The 19,190-nt window shown below is 41.9% G+C and overlaps 1 protein-coding gene across 1 annotated transcript in view; it reads left to right on the top strand.

The window, feature by feature from the left end:
* Positions 1 to 19,190, top strand: part of TMEM154 (transmembrane protein 154) — a 36,242-nt gene that overhangs the window by 947 nt on the left and 16,105 nt on the right. The window contains exons 3-4 of the mRNA XM_063107489.1: positions 17,633 to 17,890; positions 17,980 to 18,018. Of these exons, the coding sequence (XP_062963559.1) occupies positions 17,633 to 17,890; positions 17,980 to 18,018 (297 nt within the window). The remainder of the gene's footprint in view (positions 1 to 17,632; positions 17,891 to 17,979; positions 18,019 to 19,190) is intronic.

The raw sequence follows: 19,190 nt of genomic DNA, 5'->3' as shown, positions 1-19,190 counted from the left end.
TGCTGGAAAGCACACTAAAGAAAAACTATAAGTTAAAAAAATGTAAACAGGAAATTACCCGAGGAGTTACCAGGCATTCGCTCTAAGACGTCCAGAAAGGTCTTTCATCTGCTTTTCTTTAATCTTGTTACTTTGGGAGGTATTTTCTTGGCATTGATTGTTACTAATGAAGGTTTGTTTGAAAAAGTAATATGATTGTAACCAATCAAAGGTATTAGAATAGACTAAATATCAAATCTCATTATTTTGGGCTAAAAGCAGTAATTGATTTATACTCTTGATAGTTGCTACAACACGCGCAATTACCCTCAATTGCTTCTTATGGTTTTGTTGACTTGCCCTTGGGTAAATTAAGTTGTTGACTATGGTTTCTGTCAATAGATACCGCCTGTTTCTAGTGTAGGGCAGTATTTCAAGCAGAAAGAAAGTTCTCAAGCTATAAGTCTTTAAATAGGACGTGGGGGAGGGGACTGGCCGGTTAGCTCAGTTGGTTAGAGAGTGGTACTGATAAAAGGGATGGGGTATCAGGTACTGACCTAACAGGTACAGGGACTTCCTGGAGATTAGCAGTCAGCACCCATCCACCCCCTACCCATCAATTTCTCTTTTCTTGGAGATGCCTAAGTCTCACTGCTAGTGAGCTCTTCTGACTTCTACTGCAGAGCTCTTCTCACGCCCCGCCGGGGGTACCAGTGACTCCCTCTGCCAAGATCTCTGGAGCCTTTCCCAGCAGGACTTCTCTCAGCACTCACAGAAGCAGAGTCTAGCCAGCCTACTCCCACCCCTTTTAACTTTCTCTCAACACTACCACCGGTGCCTCAGACACTCCCCTGAGAATAATATGTAACCTTGCCAGAGTATTTTCTTGAGCTTCTGAAAAATGTTTGAATCGAGGTGTCTGCAGTTCAGGAGATACAAAAGGACCATCTGAAGAGATTCAGAAAAGTTCTCTTTCTGACCCTGAATCTGATCACGTGAGTTTTCCACTTGAAGACCTTCAGTTGCTCCTCGTTTATGCTGCTTCGACTCTCACTTCACTCTGCTTTCCAGCGGCATCTCCTTCCATGAGCCTCGTACTCTGGGGCCCTTGCCTATAAAGAATAAGTTCTCTTTTCCTACCTAATTAATTCCTATATAGGCTTAAAAGGCTCAGACTAAATGTGACCTCCTCCTTGATGTCCCTTTTCACTGCCCCTTCCCTGGAGCTCTGCTTTTACCCCTTGCTATGCCGCCACAGACCTAAACTTCTGTCAATACAGCTAATGGCTGTGAACCATAATTGTGTGTATGTCCACATCTCCCACCAGGCTGTGAGCACCTCCAGGGGAAATCCTCTTTCATTCATCTTTGACTTCCCAAATCTCTTTAATAATTCAGCATAAATTAAGAACTCAATAGTTGTTGATAAATACTGAAATCATCCCTAGAATGGATACGAGGTCGATCACTAAAAACTGATGAACTCCTGAAAATAGGTAGTCTTAGAACGTCAGGAGAAGTCAGAGACAAAAAACTGCTTTTCAGTTGAGTGTGTGGATTATCTAGGTATTTAGATAATCTGTCACACTTACTGGGCCCTGCCTGGATTCCCAGTGTCTGAAAATGCAAAAATGCCCCACTTGCAAAGAGCTGTTTATTTTTTATTTTTACTTTTTTGTGGCTGGCCAGTACATGGATCCAAACCCTTGACCTTGGTGTTGTAACACTGCTCTCTAACCAACTGAGCCAACTGGCCATCCCTAAAAAGCTGTTTAATAAAAGCTTATTATTGTGAGATTTGTGAAGGGAAATGCTATTCTAAATTAAAGACTTGATTTTTAAATTAATTCATATATATTCGTTTGAGCTAATAGTGCCCAAGACTTCAGAATATGAATTAGTTTATAGTTATCACACTTGCATTTCCTTGAAATCTTCAAAAAACATCTGGGAATGTTTGATAGAAGAACCCAATCTACAGCCTCTCTCCCTTGCAAGCATATTCTGAGATATATCCCGAATTAAGCCTTTATTAACAACAGGCAACATTACGTAATATCTGCAGTTGCATGAGACCAGCATCATCACCTCTGAGCCAGCATCTCTTCTCTTTACAGACAGTCTCATGCGACATTGAGTATTATCCCAAGTGAAATAATCCCCTTGGAAAAAAATAGGAGAGAAATAAGAAAACAGCTTTTCTGGGATTTTGACCAAATAAATGAGCATAGTTAAAGAAAAGCTTTGGTGGCTAGTTAGCTCAGTTGGTTAGAGCATGGTGTTGACACAAAGGTCAAGGGTTCAGATCCCATACCAGCCAGCTGCAAAAAAAAAAAAAAGAAAAAGAAAAAAAGAAAAAGCTCTGGGCCTAGGTAACTACAAAAGTGCAAACTCAAGGCAACATTCTGCCAGTGGCGTGAAGGGAGGCGTTCCCACCTCTGTTCTTTACCCTAGGCCTGTCAACGTCAGCTTAACACCATTAGAAAACTGAAAGCAACTTCCCAGATACCAAGAGCGTGGGATTTATTAGCTGCTACAAGCAGAATGGTTTGTAGAAGGGAGAGCTACGGGGCATGAGGCAGAAACAAGGAGGCTATAACTCTTTTGGTGGCCAGAGTTGAACACTGGGTTTAACAGAGAGGACTGGGAAATTTTCTGGGAACTTTCAGAAGAATAAGAGCCATATAATTATCGGATAAACCTTGAAAAAGGCAAAAGGAATAGAAGAAAATACTAGTTGCATAACTGAAGTAGTACTTTCTGACATCTCATATCTTATTTCAATTAATATGAGTGCCATCTGCTGTTTCCTGGGACAGTCCCAATTTCAGGGACTGTTCTAAACACCACATATACTGACTCATTTAATTATCAGAACAACCTTATCAAATAGGTGCTATTTCTACTTCACACATGACAAAACTGAGGCAAACAGAAGCTGAGCGACTTGCCCGAGGTCACACAGCTAAGGAGAGGATCTAAGTAAAATTCCAGGTCAGGCGTCCAAACTCTCACCACACACCATACTATCTCTGGGTTTTCAGGCTCTGTCAGGCTATGTGTATAGTTTGGGGGTTGAAAAACTATGGCTCTGGTACCGTCTCAGCTGTAGGTGCATCACATAACTCTCAGCTAGGCTTCCAGGTTACTGCATGTTCGTAATAGAGCTATTAGTTTGCACTGGGTCAGGGACTGGCTGATGGGAAAGAATGGTGAGAGTTGGGTTAAACTTTGGGCGAGGGGGTGGGAGGGGCTGAAGGAGGTGCAGAGTGAGCAACCAGAGAATCTGGGGATTAGCATAGCTAAGACCAGAAGCAGGAAAAGCAGAATGTTGGAGCCGCTGGGTAAAAGGCTTCACGGTGTGGGAACCAGGGAGAGAAAGAACAGGTTTATGTCAGGCAGAGTCGCTGTGGCAGAGCCCTGCTGAGAACTGACCCCAACGACCAAATATCCTCAGGAACGACGACAACAGCAAAAACAGAGAAGGGATGAGATTTAAAGTCCTGTGTCTAAAATTCTGAATCCCAGGAAACCAGAAGAAGGAAGACCTTGGCTGAGATGGGCTGGATTCTGTATGGAAATAGTGTAACCTACAATATGCTTACCTGTGTATGGCTTGTACCACCCTCAAATTTTGGCAAAGATGTGGAGAAACAGGAACTCTGAACCACGGGTGGGAGGGTAGATTAGTGCAGTCACTTTGTCCTGCTGCTTAACTCGTCCATTGCACTTTTGCACTTCTAGAAAGTCTCTCCCTTTTGTATATACATACTGCCTTAGGGTTTTTTCCCTGTGTTATTTATTCCCTCTTTTATGTCTTTATTTTAAACATATTATTATCTATTTAATAACTTTTATCTGAAGTTTGTGTAGACCTAATCTTCCTGCTTGTGGTGTCTTTTGACTCCCATTCATGATGGAAAACTTAGGGGCACTGAGGGCAGAACCTGGCATGCAGAGGATGACTCCTTATTTAATATAACCCCAAATTTTCTGATCCCATCACCACACTACTGTAAAGTGCTGTAATCTCCAATACATTTCTAATACAATACCAGTCTGTCACCACAAACCAGGATTTGGAAGAAACGGAGAGAGGGATATGCTGGGCTTGAGGAGGGGCCGTGATTGGACCTTAGGCTTAAATCCCAGCCTTGGAATGGGGAAGAGGAAGTGTCTTAGTATGTTTGTGCTGCTATAACAAAATACTACAGACTGGGCAATTTATTTTCTTTATTTTTATTTTCTTCATTTATTTATGTTGGTGGCTGGCTGGTACCAAACTGAGTAATTTATAAAGAACAGAGATTTATTTGGCTCATGGTTCTGGAGGCTGAGAAATCAACAGTACAGCTCCAGCATCTGGTGAAGGCCTTCTTGCTGAGTCATCCCATGGCAGGTGGCAGAAGGGCCAGATAGCATGCACAACAGAGAGAGAGAAGAGAAAGGGGCCAAACCCATCCTGTTATCAGAAACTGACTCCTGTGATAACTAACCCACTCCCACAGTTACAGTATTAATAAATCTGTGAGGACAAAGCCCTCATGACCTAATCACCTCTTAAAGGTCCACCTCTCAACACTGTTGCATTGGGGATTCAATTTCTATCACATGAAGTTTGGGGGACACATTCAAACAATAGCAGGCAGGCATCAGAGGTCAGCCTCCAAGAATTGAATGAGAGGTGCCAAAGCCTCAGTTAATAAGCAAGCTGGCAAATCAGAGCCAGCAGTAGAGCCAAGTCAGTAACCAGAAGAAGGTAACCAAGGAGACCAAGCTGACTGCCAGTGAGAAAGCAGACAGAAGACCAAACCAAACCGTAAATCAGAAGAGGGCCCATAGTGTCAGGACGATGGTGAGATCAGCCTGGGGTAGCTCACTTGACTTTGAACTTTGCTAAAGTCATTGCCATGACCTTTTTTTTTTTTTAAAAAAAAAAAAACTATGGCTGGTGTTTAGCTTCAACTGTTGACCCAATATATTGGCAGAAACTCCATAATAATTATATAGCTTCTTACATCCCTGGGGGCCCAAACCTTTGTTCTTGGAGATCCCTCTTGATAGATATGGCTCTGGATTTCTATTTCTTCTACAGTCTTTTTTTTTTTTTTTTTTTTTTTTACATTTCCTGGGCCCTGGGGATTTCTTTGCTTTCATGAGATTTCTTTATACACTAGAAAAGTTGCTTCTTATATTTCATCCAATATTTCTAGTGTTGCATATTGGGAGAATTTTCAGGTTACCAAGTATATCAGATCACTCGGAAAGTAAATTTTTCTATACAACTATTCTGGAGAAGAATTTAGAAATATTTTGTAAACTGAAGATGTTCATACTCTACAGTCCCAACAATTTACTCCTAGATCACTCAAAAATATGCAGCAAAGAGATACAGCCAAGAATGTTAACTATAGCGTTGTTTGCAAAAATGGGAAAAAAATGGAAGCAACCTAAATGTCCATTAATAAAAGAAGAATGAAACTTGGTACAATCATAAAATGAGATACCACAAAGCAGGTAAAATTAATGAATCAGCAGCACATGAATCAAGATGAATCAATGTCAAAAGTAATGTTGACAAAAAAGCCAGTTTAAGATTATTATGCATAGAATAGTCATATTTGTTTAAAAATTTTAAAAACCCAAACTGTGCTATATTGCTATATTGCTTCGGGACATAGGCATATTTGGAAAGTGTGGGAATGATACACACTAACTTTAGGAATTACCTTTGGGAAGTGAGGGAGGGAAATGAGGTCAGGGAAGAGTATATAATGAGGGCTTCAATTATATCTGTATTATGGTTTCTTTCAGAAAATATATGGTAGTCTAGGGCTCAGCAAACTAAGACTCATGAGCCAAACCAAGCCAGCTTCCTGTTTTTTCTGGCCCTTGAACTAAGGATGGTTTTTACATTGGCAAATGGTTATATTTTTAACGGTTGCATAAATAAGGACTTACATAATAGCCTACATTTTGCCTCTTAGCCCACAGTATCTAAAAGGTTTACTCTCTGGCCCTTTAAGAGAAGGTGTGCCAACCTCTGCTCTAATCAATATGGAAAAATTTAAGATAAGTAGGTGGTGGGTACCTTGTTATTTGTTCCATGATCCTCTCTTCCTTTCACTAGGTGTACATCCATAAGGAAAAGTAACGAGTGCCTGTAAGTTCTTCCAGCTCTCCTGAGTCACCCTCTTGCTGTCCTCTGTCTTTCCTTCCCACGTCTCCCCATCTCTTTGAAAGACTGTCAGCACATCTTTATTCTCTCACTTTCTATTCATTTCTCGACGCACTGCATCTGGCTACTGTGTCAGGCACAGAAGTCAAATTGCTCTATCTTGGTCACAAGTACCTTCTAGTAGCTAAACATAAAGGACCCATTTCTGTCCTTTTTGATGTTCCTCGTTATAACACTTACCATAGTCAATCAGTTCTTGAAACTCTCCTCTTCCTTGGGTCCGATGATGCCATTTTCTTCTGGGCCTCCTACTGTGATTTTGACTGTCCCTTTCCAGTATTTGGTTATGACTCTTTCTCTTAGACCTGCTCATTTCATATTAATGTTCATCTTCCTTGTTTACTTATTTATGATTAAGACAGTCAGATTTAGCTGATAAAAATATAGGACAATCTGAAATGTGAATTTCAGATAAACTACATTTTTAAAAGTATATGTCCCATGCAATATGGTGTAAGTTCAGGACACACACATATTGCATGGGACATACTTATACTAAAAAATCACTCGTTTATTTGATACTCAAATTTAACTAGGCATCTTATATTTTATCTAGTGACTATTGAGGATTATGTTTATCTTTTATCAAGCAAAGACTATCTGATCATAGGTATATTGGTTATGTAGCCAGCTGCATATTAGAAGAATATTTAGGCTGAGTCCTAGATCAACTATTTATTGTACTTTATTTTATTTTTATAAAAGATGACCAGTAAGGGGATCTTAACCCTTGACTTGGTGTTGTCAGCCCCACGCTCTCCCAAGTGAGCTAACCGGCCATCCCTATATAGGGATCTGAACGTGTGGCCTTGGTGTTATCAGCACCTCAACTCTCCCAAGTGAGCCACGGGCTGGCCCTGAGATCAATCATTTATATAACCAGTAAAGAAACCATCACTGAAAAAAAAATACTGATGATTAAGTAGAGTAAAACCAGGTATTCAAGAGTGCATGAACTTTAAAGAATCTATTACACAATGTCATTAATAAAAACTAAATGAGAAAAAAATTCATGATTGAATTAAATGCAGAAAAGAGGTTGACAAAGAGACAGAACAGCACAACAGCAGGAGCTCAAACAGCAATACCAAAACTCAGAGTGCTTGAGGCCTATTAGACTGTCCAGGATGGAAGGGCAGGATTAATTCTCTTTAAAGGTAAAATAGGATCAGAAACAAGCCAGCCTCAGGGTCCTGTTAAGTGCTTTGCCAATCCAAGAAAATTTGACCCACCCTATTGCTCCCCTTGCACCCCACTTCAAAGACCTTAGCAACTTGTTTCCTTCTTGAGCCTCATGTAAGAAAACTTCCAACGATAAATGAACTCTTGCTCCTCTTCTCCCACGTAGGCTGGCAATGGAGAAGTTTTGCTTACATACTTGGGGATATCCTCTCCCCATTATTCCTCCTGAGCTCGTGGTGGGAGTGCAGGAGTTGCTGAGGTAGTAGCCTGCATCTTTTCCTGCTGTCCTGTTCTCTAATTTATCACAAACACACATCTACCACTTGCTGTTTCGGCTCTGCCTTACAGTCGCTGTCTCTGGCAATGCTGAGCTTGTGCTGAGAGCTGAGCAAGAAGTGTAATACCAAGGCTGAGGGCCCGTGTACCCCACAGAAGAGCAACCTCACTTATAGGGTGGGGCGGGCCATGTCTCCCTGCCTACTGCAGCGAGGTGGACACAGCAGGCCAGGTAGAGGGCAAACGTCTTCAGCAAAGGGTGTGGGTAGGAGCATTTGTTTTCAAGTTACTCTTTTAAATGGCAATTTTGAAATTAGCAATTCAAAAGAGAGATAGAAATATAATAAAAATAGAAAAGTATTCAGTTTAGTAATGATAACAACCATATTTAATAATCATTTTCTTCCCGTTTCAAAGCACTTTCATGTCTATTATCCCAGTAATGATAGGAAGAATTTTTTTTTAAAGGTTTTAAGATATGTATGTATTCTGTCCTTTAGAAATACATATATTTCTTTAAACTGCCAGCTACTACAGGCTAGAATAAGATTCTAGTATATGAAAAGGTAGTCAGATGGTCAAAAATTCTAAGTAACTTCAAACCGGAGACAGCTTTTGGAGTGAGCAAATCTGATTAAATACAAGCAAGCTTTCTCTACAAAAGACATCAAAAGAAAGTGTTTGAAATTAAAAAGACATCAAAGCATTGTGGGTCCCCCAGTGCAGAGCATGTTCTAATGTGATAGTAAATTGAAATTGCAGGTGTGCGTCTCAGTGCGAGGAGGTCAAAAACCTAACAGCTTCACGAGTGATTCCCAGAGCCAGGTACCACAAGGAAGTGTTTTACCAGACAACCCTCCTCAAAATAAGCAAAAAGAAACATTTCTTAGCACTCTTTACATGTAAGGCATTGTCACCACTAGTTATCTGATGGCCAAAGAGAAAGGGTATACAAAACACAGGCATTGCTTTCCTCAGCTACCTTTTGATACTTAAAATCTGTCATTAACCTTCAATGCTTTTGCCTGGTGTCTGTTCAACCAGCTATTTGTTCTGATCATATCTTCAAGTAAATATGTCAGGAAAAACATATTAAGTGAATACATTCACTTAATAAAAATTGTCAAATACATGGAGCAACAGAGCTTATAATGAAAACAGCAATTCCTCCACTTCCCTAGTGCTGCCCCCAGAAAAAAATCAGGTCACCTGACCTTTACATGTGGGCAAATATGTAAAGCATCCTGATTCCCCCCACCAAAAACAGCAACAACAACAACAACAACAACAACAAACTATAAACATGAGATTTCATCCTTAGAGATTCATAACTATGAATTGAGCAATTCCTCTCATTCCCCAGTATTTTTTTAAACTTAGCTTTTTGGGAGAAAACCACCTTTGTATGGTTAGGGGTTAGGGCAATTGTTGGAATCCTGCCGACATAGCCAATTTTATTGTTGGGTTAGGGATCAGGGCTCACAGACCCTTCAAACACATCATACAGACTGGGTCACAGACCTCTCATATGCCAGGCTGGGTCACCAGACCCCTCACATGCAGGTCCACGAGCTAGGTAATCGGGAAAGATCCCAGGAGCTGTTGGCAGATGACATGAGCTCGGTCCTCAGCTTCCTCAGCAGTAGCTTACAGCAGCCTCTAGCAGCAGCAGTGGTGGCCTCCCAGAGGGTCCTGGGAGCCCTAGCAGCAACAGCATCCAGCAGCAGTAGTAGCTTCCCTGTGCCCCCCCCCCCCCCGCCAGGGCATCTCAGGGGCCAGGGGGGGAACTGTGTATCAGAGCCATTTGTCCTTTATACTTAAGTCTGATAACCCAGGACACCCGGGTGTGAGTCAGACAACCCAGGAACACCTGGGTGACCATGCGTATCCACAGACAATACCCAAGGAACACCTGGGTGCATGTGCACAGTTACATATTTACATCAAATGCTTGGCAAGATTTCAAACATCTGAGGGAGCCCTGACCATTTTCCTTACAACCTTAGGTCCCTATTTCTTTGTGGCTAGGGATATACCATGTGTGTATTACTGAAAGGAAGTTGTTAGCAGGAGAAAGATACCAGACTCTTGATTAAAAGGTGAAATGTGTGACTCACAATTTTATGGCAGACCAATCTGGCCTATTTTACATTTCCTTCAGTCGCTCAATCCATAAACAGCTATTTATGTTTATTGAAGGGCTACTACACAGCACAGGATTCTAGGGCTATAGGCAGGCTAGGGATATAGTGCAAAACAGCGGAAGTGACAGAAACTAGACAAGTACAAGAATGAAATATTTCAGATAAATACTCAGTACTGTTCTGAAATCAAGTGAACTAGAGAAAGGGCTGAGCACTTCAGAGCACTGTCTGCAGTCCATGAGCAATGGTGTCCTCGTGGCACAGTCTGGTCCACCAGCATTGGTTTCCCAGTGTTGTCGTCCATCCCCGTGGTGGCAACATCTATACCCATCACAAACAGCAATCCTCCCACAGCCAGGATGGGACCTGATGAGTCTGGTAAGGTAATTTATTTCCATTTTGTCCCAGTTTTGTCCCTAGCCACATCATAGTTAGATTCCACAGGTGCTGAACAATTGATTTTTAAGAAGAGATCAGGTGAAGATAGACTACTTAATGGTGTTAAATAGTCTGTTAATTTTGTTCCCAAAGGCTTCTTTCTCTGTAGGGTTCTCCAATCACATTTAGAGCTAATGAGGACTGTCATCATGAATAATGGCGAATTAAAATAAAGTTCACTCAGTTATGATTTAACTCAGTAATTCTCAACCCAGCATACATCTTACTAAAGTTATTTGGGGAGCTTTTAAAAAATACTGTTACTCAGGCCACACCCCCAGATAGCTTCAAATAACTAATTTAGTTGAAAGTTTAAAACTCCCCAGGAGATACTGATGCACAGTAAATGTCAAGAACAGCAACAGGTGTGACTAATAGTTAAAAACAACTAAATGAGATTGTCTGGGTGACTGAAACCAGTGTGACCCCACACCAGCAGCATTAGCACAACCTGGCAACTCATTAGAAATGCCAGAGCTTAGGCCCCATCCCAGACCTACTGCATTGGAAATTCTGGGAGCGGTGCCCAGCAATCTGTGTTTTAAGAAGCCCTCTAGGTCATTCTAACACACACTAAGGTTTGAGGACCACTGGCTTAAATCACCAAACTGTTCTATCAGCAATAACCTTTTCTGAAGATGGGGGGTTTAAATCCTAGCAGGCATCTCACTTATTCAGCCTTATTTAAGAAGGCCCGATAGTCATGGTCCTCTCTCAGTATATCCTGCCCAGACTCTCCTGGGTGCTCAAAGCTTCAGTGATGATTTTTAAGCTATTGTGTTTTGGTGACAGAGTTGGTGGCTTTTAGGCAATCTTCTGGCATCCAATACACTGACCTCTGATTCCTCTCCATAGGAGGAATCATAGGGAACAAGGTGGGAGAATGATTTGGGGTGGCCCAGGGGAGGACCAGACGTGGGGAGAGTCTAGACCAGTGGGCCTCAACCTTGGCCGCACCCTGGAGCCACCTGGAGCGCTGTAAAAAATATTGAGGCCTGGATTCCACCCCCAATACTTTTATGTAATTGGTTTGGGGTGTGGTGTGGGCATCAGGATTATTGAAAGGTGCCCGGGTGAGTCTAAGTGTAGCCAAGGCTGAGAATCACTGGAGGACTTCTTGGTTTGTTTTTCTCTCCTCCTTTGAACACTAATCAGGCCCTTTGCTGTATACAGTGGTACAGGGGAGAATGAAAAGTAGACTCCTTGGGTTTGGTTTCTTGAGCACCCTGAAATTCACATATGTCATTTACTCCCCAGAGCAGGAGAGGGTTTGAACGCCTGACATCTGACCTGTGTTCTTTCCTTTCACTATCTGAATTATAAAATCATTTAAATAATTTGTGCATGAGTCTACATAATTAACAAATGAAAGAATGGGGCATCTGATTGAGGTCCAACATACTGCACCATATCCTGAGCTTAACAGTGTGCTCTTATCCCTGTTTTATTTCATGTTGTATTATCAGCGTGGCAGTCTTTCAGGCAGCATATGATACTTTTTTTTTTCTTCTTCTCACTTTACAAATTAGAGCTTGGTTACATATTTGTTTCACTTTCAAAAAAAAAGAGAAGTTAGCTAGTTTGCCGACTTGAGAAGCAGAGTCATTTCCACTTAGTGACGACGCTCAGAGCCGTGATAAAAGGGGCCACATGCTGCCCAGCTGCTGGGGCTGCCACGCTGCACCTCGGATGTTTTTTTTCCCACTTCCGAGGGTCTCCTCAGGGTCCTCACCAGATGCGTGAAGCATGAGTCCCAGATGTGTTTGTGTGAATATTGTTGATACGCACTTGTGAGTAAGTCTGTACACTGCGCAGTTTATCATCTGGTGGCTTTGGAACGTTATGCTTAACAGTAAAGAGAGGTATTGCAGCTTCGTTTCATCACTCGCTTGACCACTCCCATTGTCTCTTAGCAACGCTACATTATCTGAGCAGAGACAGAGATGGCGAAACGGAGAATTCCTGGGAGAGTTTGTTTTGGGGTCACTTGAGAAGACCGTGATTGGGCCACCGAGAAGGCAGCGCTTCTGCCAGACCTGCAGCCTGTGAGGCCACCAGCCTTGAGCCTTCACAGGCGGGGCTCATGCAGGGTACAGAGCCTCGCAAGGCCAACCTTCGCATGGCCTTTCTGCTTGTAACGTAGTGTCTCCATTATCGCTTCTGTACTTTTGCTTGCTGATGCCTCTCTCTTTGACTCACTCTGCATCCTCTGTGCCTTGATCTTCTGCAGCTTGGCCAGTTTTTCCCCCAGTCCCCACCCCTTTTACCCTGAAATGTATCCAAATTTAGATAAGAAGATACAACAATAAAATGAGGAAGTTATATCAGGCAGATTAAGCTCAGGGAACAGCAGAGAAACGGATAAGAATAGACCTGGGGGAAAGAATGGGTGGTGGACAAAGAAAATAAATATCCCGACACCTGGAGTGTGCATGGCGCTTTACGGGTTGTAAAGCAGTTTCACGTTTATTATTTCATTTGCTTTCACACAAACTCTATGGGATGGGCAGAGCAGAAGGCCTCCTTTTTTGGCTTCTAGGAGACAAGGAGTTAGAGATGGGAACCCTTCCCAGGCCCTGTAGCTAGAGAGGGCAGCAGTAGGCCTCAAGCCAAAATCTTCTGAATTCAAATCCAGTCATCCTCCACAATACCATGGATATGTCCATAGAGACCTGGCACACAGAGCAAGAAATGTCCTTGCGTGTTCTGTAGGTTCAACTCCAGACTCATTTCCTGAGAGAGTTCTGTGTTCCTCCGTAGTGGGGCTAGACCCCTAAGGTTGTAAAATGTCACTTTTACCCAAGAAGCATAGGATGCCTCCTATAGGAAATCTTCATGGATTATTTTGGTCCTTGACGAGTGTTTCTTAGAAAAGGCTGGAGCTCACCAGGGCATGTGAAGCTGTTGGGGAGCCCCAGGCACATAGAGTGAAGAGTTGCTGCCAGCCCACAGGCCACGGAAGGAACAGCTGTAATGCTCTGGGGAAAAGTCCCCTGAGCTGCCCTCTGCTGGCTCCACCCACATCCCTACATTTGTGACCTCTGGCCCTTCCTTTGTTTTCCACCCCGGTTTTGTCCCCTTCTGATTTTCTTCATAACTCTCACCTCTGTCACTGATTTGATTCGATGGCCCACCCTGGTTTCTCAGCTCCTCTTCTGATGACATTTGATTCCTGTTTGCACAGACTCTTGGGGCTGATCCCCACCGTTTTCAACTTTCCTGCCTTTGACATCCCAGACTCCCTGCACACCCAGCCCTTCCCTGACTTAGTTTTTGCCAGGTCTCATTGTGTAAGGACTGGGCTTGGGTTGTCTTGGAGAAGCTGTGAGATCACACCACCAAGAGTAGTTTCATGCTGTCCCCCCTTACCCTGCACCCAACACTCTTTCTCCTGCTTTCTCCACTTTTGAGAACACTGTACAGTATACTTGCTCATGTATAAACTGAAGGATGAGCAGGGATGTTTATTGCAGCAATGGAAATGCTAAAGAAACAGCCTAAATCTCCATCAATAGGAATAGGCTATGATATATCCAAATAAAGGGGGGTGGGGTGGGGGTGGAAAGACAGCTCTCTGTATACAGTCATGGAATAATCTTCAAGATGAAATTTTAAATGAAAAAGCAAGGGGCAGAACAGTATATAAAATTTGCTACTATTTGTATTAAAAAACAGAAGAAAACAGGAAACAACACATATATTTTTACGTGCATAGAGTTTCTCTGGAAGACAGCAGAAACAGTGGTTACCTCTGGGGAGGGAAACTGAGTAACCAGGGGAAGGTGTGGTAGTGAAATTTCCTTTCTGAGCTAAGTACCATGTGTATGTTACCTATTCACAAATTTTAATTAAAAACAAGGTAAACACTTTGCAATCAATATAGAGATGTGGAAATATACAGAACCTTGGGGATCACGCCTTAATTGTACAGATTAGAGCATTAAGCAATGGACACAAATTTTGTCCAAATTACCACAGCTACTAAGCGACAGAGCTATGGCCAGAACCCTCATCTGTCATTTGGCACCTGTGCTTGAGGGAATGCAGCTTCACAACCCCACATATCAGCAGAACTTAACAAAATACAGGCTTGCACCCCAGAGCAAGATATTTAAGACTCAGTTTCTTCATCTGTAAAATGTAGACAATAAAGTTGCTGTGAAAATCAAATTAGATAGTGTGGTTTATTCTAGTACCTAGCACTTACTAAGCGTTCAATAAATGCCAGTTACTGTTATTTATTATTTTGAGGCTATCATGGAATTGGAATTGGCTGGGGCAGGGAGGGCTGTGACAGAGGTTGTCATAGGAGTCTCTGGAGGTGAAGGCTTGCAGAGTAAAGAAAAATGAGAGAGAGAGAGACAAAGAGAGAGAGAATGAAGCCTTGATTCTCATTTATTTAAATAGCCACTAGAGAATCTGAGAGTGCAAATGATGCTTAGTGTAGAAAAGATATGCGAGGGTGTATGCAAGGAGGTTATTGTGGAGAGAACTTCCAGCCTCTTTAACTCCACAGTGTCACCGAGGGCCACCTGTGACCAGCATTGTCTCATGCTGAAAAATAAATGTACACAACTTAGGACCATCTGGTGTGCTTCTTTCCATTTCTCTTTCATCAATTGTTGAGGTGCCCTCGTGATTCTTAGCTTATTTCCTTTCCTATTTTCTCTTCTCTTGGGGTCATGGGTTAAGTGATGACTCAGTGCTAAGTGTTCTACTGGGAAGTTCGTTCACTTTCCTTGGAGAGGCGCTGGAAAAATCCTGTCATTCTGAGTGGCTCTGCTGGCAGCGCATCTGGTCTGAGGAGCCTTAGCAAGAGCCCCAGCAAAGCTGAGGTTTCTGGGTCCCCCCCTCCAGTCCCCCTTGTGCCAGAAAGCCACTTCCTATATAGGCTGAGGGGCAAGAACATGAAGTTCCCTCTCTTGCTCACCATTTTACAGCCAAACTTCATGATTTGTAAGCATTACGTTTTTCCCTGACTGGAGGGAAAATACGGTGTCAGGTTAAAAGCTCTGGTGCTGTTACCGGCCCTCCTAGGTTCACATCTTCACTTCTCTATCTCAGCTCTGTGATCTTGGGCAAGTTGTGGAACCTCCTTGCTCCAAGGTCTATGTGAAAAAAATGTTGAAGATAAAATGAAATAATCAGGTAAAAAGCAGAGCACAGGGATTAGTTCTTTATAAATTCTCAATAAAGGTTAGCCTGAAATTGTAGCAGCAGCTACAGCAATCGCAGAAGTAAGCAAAAGAAATAAAGGGGGTGTCTGGATATTCGAGGAAAGTCCACTGACCTCAAGGAATAAGGTCACTCTCTACCACCAATTGCGCTTGCGTACGTGCTGCTCCCCAACCCGCCCCCGCCCCACTGAGACACACAAATATCCAGTCTTCATTGGCCTGTGTTACCTGTGAAGAAGGCTATTTGGTCTGGTCATAATAGGTCTACAAGCAGGATGACTTTAATAAGGAGATTATTGTGGTAGACAAATGTCTTTTCCTGGGCTGGGTGATACATGATATACTGAAGACTTTAACATATGTGTGAATATATTATCAACTTACCTTATTTCAAAGACTTATAAAGGACAATGACTTATATGGGACAAAGTCACTTAACCCAGAAGGCAGAGATCAATAAATGGTAGATTTTTTTAAATCCTGCTTTTGGCACATACTTGTGAGGAATTTCAGTGAGTCTACTCTGAAGTTTGTGATTGATTCTGATGATTTTGGGTGGCATTTACCAAAAGTGATTATCAAATGGATTCCCTGGTGTGGAAGACTGAAATGTTTATCTATATAATGAAAATAATTAGATTGTGACTGTCTTAGTCAGCTCTGCTGCCATAAAATTCCACAGACTGGGTGGCTTATACAACAGACATTTATTTCTCACAGTCTGGAGGTTGGGAAATTTAAAATCAAGGTGCCAACAGATCTGGTGTCTCGTGAGGACTCTCTTCCTGGCTTGCAGACAGCCACCTTCTTGCTGTATTTGCACATGGCAGAGAAAGAGAGAGCCCTATTCTCTCCCTCTTCTTATAAGGGCACTAATCCTATCATGAGGGCCCCATCCTCAAGACCTCATCTAAACCTAATTATCTCCAAAGGCCCCACCTCCTAATACTATCACATTGGGGATTTCAACATACAAATTTGGATGGGACACAAACATTCAGTTTATAATAAATGAACTATTGCTTTAACACAAATCAGGAATCCATTGACATGCAATTGTGAAGATAGATAAACATTGAATTGGCTCTGCAATGTCCGGTTTGTTCATTTCATGGGGTCATGGCCTTAACCTGTAATAATATAGTTTAGAGCAGCCAACTTCTCCATTTGCATAGTAGCACCTTTCACCTGAGAAAGAACTTTCACATGTTATCTCACTTGATATGTTTTCTATAGCCTAAGCTAACATGATATTTTCCTCAGTGAGCTTCTTCTCAATGAGCATTATACCATGATAGGACAAAGACCTTCAGCTTACCTTACCTACTGTGAACACCATCTAGCCAGGTGAGGAAAGCTTTTTCAAATAGTTATCAAGCCAGTTGTCCTTACCCGTCCTGTGATGAGCCACAGGATGGTTTTTCAGTATACTCTGAAGTTCAAATAGAGTAAAGTTGCTTATAGCTTTACAATAGTGAAAGCTCTACAGATGCATTTTATTAAATAAATTTAAATATTGGTGCAGTTTTTTTAGTCCCTAAGAGAGCTGCTCCTGGAGAATCTCATTTTACCAATGAGATATGCTTCATATTTTTGTTTGGAATCCAGGAGGATTTCAGATAATCTCAGAGGCCGATTCAGTTCTGTGCAGAACATGGGACCTGACACTGAAATCTGAGAAGTCACTCTAATTTCAAAGAATTCTTTTCCATTGATAGGTAACCTTTCACTAAAAATTAGGACACCGTGCATTCCTTTACACCTAAAAGTGTTATGTGGCATGTACTCATACTTAATTTTCAGTAAATGTGCATTTAAATTTATTCAGAAATTCATTAAACTGGCCTGATATACTATAGGAGACATCCTGGAATATCACACAACTTGGCTTGGGAAATTGCCATTGACATGACAAAGCTTCCCAATGCCTTTTGCTTAAGCATGTCTAAAGTGTCTAGTCAAGGCTAAACTGCCTGCGTTAGTGGAAGGTTTACCTGTGGGTTCTGATTCCATGTTCAATATACTCCCTGCTTGAGCTCGATTTATGTTAGGTCAATACTCCATGTCACACTGAACTGGAAAGCCAAGTACAGTGAATCAAGCTTGTCACTGCGTGTATCTAGGATAAATTTAAAAATCATTGAAAACATAACGTATTTGTCTCCATGGTAATCTCAATTTTGTGCATGTTGCCACAGGTAATGATGAGGAACCAGAACAGTCAGGAGATATACCCCAGGAAAATGTAAGAACAAATGAAGAAACTCCTGCAAGCACATTTGCTGCAATGACCACAGAAACATTACCTACAGATATGAATTCCACCCTCATTGCCGAGGACACGAGTCAGTTAGAGTTTATATTAGTGGTGTTGGTACCAGTGATTTTATTGGTCCTCCTGCTTTCCTCAGTGGTCCTCATTGTAATAAACTACAAAAGAAAAAGAACTAAACAAGGTAAATATTTGGTGTCTTCCCATTTCAAAACCATTGCTTCATGTGTTAATGAGTAATCCTAAAACAAAATACTTTTTGCTTCTACACAGAGCCTTCTAGCCAAGGATCTCAGAGTGCTTTACAGACATGTGAGTATTATCTTACTTACAGTTGAGGACGGGGTGGGAGAAGGAGCTGAGATATTTTAAAATTAAACAACAAGGACATGTCAAGTAGTAAGTGATGAATGATATATTTCAGTGAAGTTTTCCAGAGGTTAATAATGCTATATTCCTTTCTTTTTAAAAATGAATGTTTTCAGCCTAAATTGAAATTCAAAATAGCATGCTGCCATCTTTGTACCTAATCCAGATGAGGGCCCTGTATAATCTTGGCCAACAGGCCAGTGAAACATTTCCCACCGTTGGAGGAAAGGGTGGGCTGGTGAAGCAGTGGGTCAGATTAGGGTTGGGGATGGGAAGGCTGGAGACCTGGGGTCCTCACACAAGAAGAAGATTCTTCCAGTTACATTTCTCTCACAGATATTGTTTGCTCCCCCCTCCCCCACCCATCTCATTTTGATTTTGAAAACACCTGGGTGAAGCATTGTTCTATGCCTATTGAAGCTATGCTAACTTTTATAATGAAATTCCTCCCTGGCTAAAGATTTGCAACATCAGTCTGAAAACTAATCTGGTAGAAAATTCCCTAGGTTAAAGGCATACTTTGAGAGAGTATTCAGTTCCAATTCTAGCAGCATCCAATACTAGATTTCAGGGTAGTTCTAGGTCCAAAGCAGTCTTGGGTACTTTTGGCTTGTGCTGGTAAAAATGACTCTGATTATATGTTTAAGTTGAAGCCCTTTAAAGTCATTCCAAAAATTAATTCAGGGTTAAGAACTTCTCTAATAAGATAGATATTCATATATGTATACAAAACTCACTCTATGACCCTCACACCCACTAACAGGGCACCTCTGGCTTTCAGGTCATGTCCTTGGCCTGCATGCCTCACTCCCTGTCCCTGCACCAGGAGAGCCTCTGATCTCTGGCAGGAGCTTTAGTGGCCATTTCCATAACCAGCAGATAAGACAAATGTGAGCTGGGGAAGAAGCATTGAAGTGCATTTCCTTTCACGGCAGGGGCTGATGTAATAGATCCCAAGGAAGTAGAAATACATGTTTCTCCACTGCTTGAAATTTTAGGGTGGCCTAATAAAAGTGGTCATGTGGGAGCTCCTTTGCAAGCTAAAGCACAAGCTAAAGCAGACAGAGCTGCCTGGATTCCATTATTTATTTATTACTTATTATTTTATTTTTTAA

This window comes from Cynocephalus volans, chromosome 9 (genome assembly GCF_027409185.1).
Source record: "Cynocephalus volans isolate mCynVol1 chromosome 9, mCynVol1.pri, whole genome shotgun sequence".
Lineage (NCBI taxonomy): Eukaryota > Metazoa > Chordata > Mammalia > Dermoptera > Cynocephalidae > Cynocephalus > Cynocephalus volans.
This window is presented reverse-complemented; position numbering and strand designations above follow the sequence as displayed.